Raw genomic sequence first — 6299 nt, 5'->3', positions numbered from 1 at the left:
CCAGCCCCGTCTCTGCCGCTGCTTGTTGGCTTTGCCAAACCACGCTCCACTTTCCCTCTCGCCTCGGAAGCGCAGAAATCCACGGCAATGGGGGTGCACCCGCCTGCTCTGTGGGAGCTTGTGCCCCTGGGACCAGTCTCTGGGAACCGTCCCCGTAGCCAAAAGCTCTGGAGGGATCGATCCTACCTGGAAGCAGTTCTTGAATTTCCGACTGACGAAGTAGAGAGCCACAGGGTTGATGCAGGAATTGAGCGAGGCCATGTTGATCCCGAAGTAATCCATCACCAGGAGGAAACTGAGGCAGGAGGGGAGAGAAGAGGGTGGATGTGTTGGAAGCTACTGAGTGTGATGCGGGGGCTGCTTCTCTGCCCCGGGGACCTCTCACCCCTAGCTTTCTAGAGCCACTTCAGAATCTAACTTCTCTTCTTACGGCCCCCACACCCTCCCTCTGGGCCGGGCAGGGGAGCAGTGCCGCGTGGACGGGAGCTAGAGGAACAAGGGGTTGGGAAGGCCACTCCAAAGTCTCGCAGGGGCTCCCGGCACGGTGCCCTCCTGCCGATGCCCCTACCTGAGCAGTTCACATCTGTTGGGGTCCGTCTGGTCGTAGATGGTCTTCTTGAGGATGCGGCTGAGGTGGAGGGGCAGCCAGCAGAGAGCGAAGATCACCACGAGGCAGAACACCGTCTTGGCCACCTCCCGGCGCTGCGGAGAGGGGATGGGCAGGGGGAAGGGATGGTCTGGCTGAGCGCTGGGGAGCGGGTGGAGCAAAGCACCGTCTCCCCGTGCTGTGCAAGGGCCCTTCAAGTAGTTTCTGTAACGTGGTGGGGGCTGCGCACCCCTTTTGAGCCCAGAGCACAACCTGCAGGTCCCAACTCCTGCCCCACGAGGACGCTGAGATCCAGGCTGCAGAAAGAGGTGGGGTACCGGCCTCCTTCCCACCCCTTCCCACCATTGCTCCTGGTGACGCTGCTGGCGTGATACTCCCTGGGACACGGGGACCACATCCATCCGCCCTTCACACTGGGTTATTGTGACAAGGAGCTGGTCTGCCTCAAGGGATCATCCTGCAAAGCGTGGGAGGGGACAGTGGACTATTCTTTTCCCGGCAGGCCTTGTCTGTGATGTGGCACTTTGGGCATTTGGTCCGGTTTGGTGTGACCTGGGCTGACACAGACATAACTGACCATGAGAAATGGAAAATGGAGCTGGTCCGTTGCCGTTGGGTTTGGTTGTCCCTGAGACTGGGAATTGTGGAGCTGAAAGCTCCTCTCCCAGGTCTAATCCATGTACCTGTGTCAGTGTGCCACTACCCGCTGGGCCCCGTGGCACTCAGCGCATGCCTGTCCCTCACGGGGCCAGGTCCGCATTCTCCCCTTCGACAGCGCTCCCTCCTGTTTGCAGAATACCAGTTTTCTGCTTTCCCGGTTTTCTTACCCGTTTCATGTGGTCGTTCAGAGCAATCCGCATGCCATTTCTCTTGCTCAGCATCTCGCATGACATGAGGGTGTAGAAGATGCCAGTGCATACCAAGGGGAGGCAGAAATAGAAGCCAAACAGCCACCAGTCCTTCACATCACGGTAGAACTGCGTGGAAAAAGAGAGAGCAATGGGAAAATGGGCAACAGGGAGAGGGAGGAGCATGAACCAACCCGGTCCCTGAGGTGCTGGCCTCTCAGACACTTGTGAGACGTGAAAGTGTAACAGCTCCGGTGCTAAATGCACGTGGGATTATCTTCCCCCGAGCCTGCTGCAAAAGTTTAGGCTAAAGAAGGCTGGTTTAGGTCTGGCTGTCGGTCCGTCCAACCTACCACTCCTGTGCAGGAAACAGAGGCAAGAGCTTATTAGGCAGCTCCAGTGGGGTAAACGCTGGTGCTTTGTAAGGATCTGCATTGCCTTGCTCACCCTTAGCCGACCCTGTGATAAAGGTCAGCGTGCAGACTGCTTGTGGGGATGCTTCTTGGCCTGCTGGGCCAGCAAGGCAGGTTCTGAAGCTTCCCAAGCTGTGCCATGACCTTCTGATGTGGGTGGTGAAGGCACGGCGCAGCTTAAGCCTGTTTTCTGGCCCCTCATTCAAAGCGTGTCCCATGTCACTGCTGTGCTTTGATATCGCTCTCCCTGTGTTCGCCCTTGGCTACAAGAGAAGCACCTAATCCTCTGAGGGAGGAGGGGGGGTGCCCGGGTTGCCTGTCTCCCTCTCCCTGCAGCTGGGGTGGGACAGAGTACGTACCATCATGAAGCTGGATTTCTGTTCGGAGGCGAGCATGCACACCCACATGTGTCGTTCCCAGTAGCTGAGCTCCACCATGTCGAAGGCGATAGCTTCGGGGACCGCGAGCACAATGGCCACTGCCCAGATCAGCATCACCTCCACTGCCTTCCACATGGGGATCCCTATCCCCTGGATCCGACTCCAGGATGCCACTGCTCGGTACCTGCCCAACGCAAGGGAACGCAGCAGGGGTGAGAAAAGCGACCGTCAGGAAGGGGCTGAGGAGGCGCAGGTTAGAGTCGTCCCCAAAGTCCTGTCCCTTATTCCTTCCTCCCCCACCCCTGGCCCTTCCCCTTCAGTGGAATGGGAAAGATCAGGAAGGGGGGCTCCGTGGGTGAGTGTGGGTGGGCTCTAGTCAAACACGGGCCAGGCTGGGCAGCGCAGCCGCACACGTTTTCTTACCTGTCGATGCTGAGAGCACAAAGGCTGAGGACCGTGATGCCCACTGAGGCTTTTTGGATGAAGGGGACCAGCTTGCACACCTGCACGCCGAAGGGCCAGTCCTTTGCCAAGAGCTGGGGAAGAACGGCAGGGTTAGCAGGCTGCGTCGGGCATCTGGCTTCCCGAAAGAGCAGGTGCTTCCCCACGGGATGTGAGACGCCCACAGAGAGCAGCTGGAGGCACTCGGGGGTTACCTCCATGGGGTTACGCAGGGTGCGCGCTCCGGAATTTTATGTTGTACTGGGAACCACTCGTTACCCAAAGGGCTCAGTGTGAGATGAGTTGTCAGGTGGATGGAAGCATGGTCCAGACACCAGGTCCTGACTCCAGAATTTGGGTGGTTTTGGGTCTGATTCCTAAACGCCACAATGGGCTTTGGGTTGCTTTCAGAGGGAAAATGGGTGTCATCCTCTGAAACAGCCAAAATCCAGCAAGGACAGCTTCTTCCAGGTGGCTCTCAAAGCCACGTAGTCTTAAGCCCTCACCATGCTCTGACCCTCTACCACAGTTCCCCAGTCTGTCTCTCCCCTCCTGGGCAGAACAAATTGTACTTTCTTCAAAGCAAAGGGTGGGAGAAGTGATGGTCCATACCCCGCGGGTGAAGGGGGCAACCCTCCCCCAGCTCAGTTCTGCTGGCCCCAAGCTACTCTTTTCTTCCACATGAGTGAAACCCTCAACATGGATCACAGAAAGGTTTGGGTTGGAAGGGACCTTAAAGCCTGCCAGTCCCACCCCCTGCCACGGGCAGGGACACCTTCCATAGCCCAGGTTGCTCCAAGCCTCATCCAGCCTGGCCTTGGACACTCCCAGGGATGGGGCATCCACAGCTTCTCTGGGAACCTGTCCCAGTGCGCCCCCCTCTGCGGGGAGAATTCCTTCCTGATGTCCCTTCTAAATCTGTATTCTTGTAACAGTGAGAATCATCCGGCTCATGGAAAACATTTGTTTTTAGTTAAAAACACTTTTATGGTTTTGAATCCATTTTCACTTCAAGTGCATCTGTTCACAGCAATTTGAGACCCTCTGCCAGCCAAATCTGGTTGTTCTCACTGTCAGATTATATCCATCTTCTTCCTGCTTCCAATTTCTCTGCCTTCTCCCCCTGCCACCCAACCTGCTCAATCCAAAACCCCCCTGGCACTCAGTTTCCACTTTTCAGGCTAAAGCTTCCCTGTGACAAACAAATCCAGCTGCGCTCCGGGTCCTTCACCCCGTGGCATCCCTTCCAACCCTTCCCAGAAACCTCTGGCTGCAGCCCACCAAAACCTGGCTCAAGTAGCGGGCGAGAAGGAGCTGCCATAGCCCAGACACACCTCCCCGGTGTCCTCATGCACCTTCTGCTCTTAACGGGGGTCTCGGGTCTGCTGCCCCATCTGCCCCAGTGCACGGGAAGGGGAAGACCATTCCCCTTGCAGAAACGGAGCCTGCAGTAGCGGGCAGAGGAGAGATATTCCCTGGGGAACCGAGGGAGGTGGGAGCAGACACCCTCCCTGCAATCTCCAGGGGCTGCAGCGCTCGTGCCGCGGGGAGCCTACCTTATAGACGTTGATGGGCAGACCGATGAGGATGTAGAGAAGGTCCCCGAGCGCCAAACTGGCAATGAGGACGTTTGGCCCATTCCTCATGCACTTGTTCTTGTAAATGATCCTCAGGAGCGTGGAGTTCCCAATGATCCCTACTACGAAGATGGTGCAGGACACGATGGTGTTGATGTACTTGAAGATGTGTCTGATGTCTGCAGGCTTCACGCACACGGGCAGCAGCGGTGGCTCGGAGCCCGTGCTCCGGGGGAGGCTCTCTGAGTGGTTCAACGGCTTGGCATCCTGGAGCAGGCTCGGCTGGACCAGACCGTAAGCCTGCTCCTGGGTAAGCACCTCAAAGGGGACGGTGCTGTCCTGGAAAGCCCTCGGGGTCTGGCTGAGCGCCCCGGAGAAGAGGCAAGCCAGGAAAATGGCTAGGGTGGGAGCCGGGACTCTCGCCATTGAGGACCGAACGGCAAAGCTGGGTGCAGAAGTCCTCGTGGGATGTCCTCGCGTGGGTCTGGGTTGGATTTGCAGGTGGAGAAAGGGGCAAAGGAGAGAACTCGGTTAGGAGAGGAAGGAGGCACGAGGCGAGACAGAATAAAAGCTGGAGAAACTCCATCATCCTAGTGACCAGAAATAACGCCAGATTAGACCCCAGCCGGCCAGAGCAGCTGACCCCTGTGAGTTAAAATTAACCATGCCTGTTCAGAAACACAAACCGAGAGGAAAACAAGCAGTATCCTACACCTCTTACACAGAATTGCAGCAATTGAGGGCACCTGCCCCTCCTCAGATAGGAGTTACTGCACCCTCTGAGGCTGGTCGTGCTGCTCACCCCAAAAATCCGACTTCTCTGCCCAGCACAGCCTCTTACGCCCACCCCACGTCTCCTTCGGTTTCTGACTGTTTGAAGTCGCAGTTTTGGGGCGCCTGCTCTGTCGACGCCTGCACATTGGGGCAATTCTGCAGACCCCGTCGTGGGGTCCACAGCCCCAGCCGACCTTTCATTCCCGTTCGTGCCGTGGGAGAACTGGAGCCGCGCTGACGTCCCACTCGCCAGCGGATCCCACGGGCTGCTCTGCGCCATCCTTCAGGGCACAGCGAAAAGGCTGAGCACAGTCCTGCTGGGAACCATGATGGGAAAACACTACAAGGGCTTTTCCAGAAATGCTGTATTGATACCTGACATCTTATTCCAATTTATGTGCGAGGAGAACAGCCCCTCCTTCCCCATCCTTAGTGCCGTTAAGTGAACCGCTTCCTCTCCAAATCCACTGTGCACATTTGACTCCATACTCGGGGATATAAATCTGCCTGTGCTGTTTGCAGTTCTGACTGCTGAGCACAGGAAAAGGTCTCTCAAGCTCACCAAGGTTGCAGCACCCCTAATAAATATCACCGGAGTGGGTTCTGCTTTGCAGACAAGCGCTTTCAGGCAGGACTGTGCATGGGAAAGCCGAGGATGGCTGTAGCACTGTCCTGGCATGATGTGAGCTTGTGGAAGGGGCTTCGGGATGATCCAGACACATTCACCAGTGGGAATAGAGCCCGGAAAGGGGGCGGGAGGTGTCAGCACCCTGCCAGTCTGTGCCCCAGCACTGTCTGTGCCCCAGGCAGGGACAGATCTTGGGTCTCCTGGTCGGAGCGGGTGAAAACATGTTTCTCAGACTATGAAAATTTACAGCTTGGAAGGGAGGAAAAATTCCTGTGCCTAGACTGAAAGCAGGAGCCTTTTCGGGCTTCCCTGGGATGCGCTCTGCTCCAGGGGAGCCAGATAGGCAGGGATTGGGGTGCCTGCCTGTGATTAGGGATGGGATTCAATCTCCACTCTGACTCCACTCGGCACACTTGGTATCTGAGCCCAAACCAGCGGTACCCTGGGGGTCTCCTCCCCAGGACCATTCAGCCAGGGCACTCCCAGGTTGTAGCACAGTTCCCCCTGCCCAGGACCGGGAGGACCCCAGGCCCAGCAACGCAGATTTGGTGGGCTGGGGTCCACCACAGGCTGTCCCCACTGCGGGAAGGCACGGCCGAGGCCACCACGAGTCCAACCACAGCTCCTCTGT

The 6299-nt window shown here is 57.3% G+C and overlaps 1 protein-coding gene across 1 annotated transcript in view; it reads right to left on the bottom strand.

Moving 5' to 3' along the window:
- Positions 1-4755, bottom strand: part of LOC104506357 (endothelin B receptor-like) — a 5599-nt gene extending 844 nt beyond the window's left edge. Inside the window, exons 1-6 of the mRNA XM_010147283.1 lie at positions 4246-4755; positions 2672-2784; positions 2228-2432; positions 1435-1584; positions 569-702; positions 187-295 (exon numbers count right to left, since the gene is read on the bottom strand). Coding sequence (XP_010145585.1) covers positions 187-295; positions 569-702; positions 1435-1584; positions 2228-2432; positions 2672-2784; positions 4246-4692 — 1158 coding nt within the window. The 5' untranslated portion in view covers positions 4693-4755. The remainder of the gene's footprint in view (positions 1-186; positions 296-568; positions 703-1434; positions 1585-2227; positions 2433-2671; positions 2785-4245) is intronic.
- Positions 4756-6299: the final 1544 nt, after the last annotated feature.

The sequence above is a fragment of the Eurypyga helias genome, unplaced genomic scaffold (assembly GCF_000690775.1).
Source record: "Eurypyga helias isolate BGI_N326 unplaced genomic scaffold, ASM69077v1 scaffold20982, whole genome shotgun sequence".
NCBI classification, from domain to species: Eukaryota; Metazoa; Chordata; class Aves; order Eurypygiformes; family Eurypygidae; genus Eurypyga; species Eurypyga helias.
Note: the sequence above shows the minus strand (reverse complement) of the source record. Positions and strands in the feature narration are given on the sequence as shown.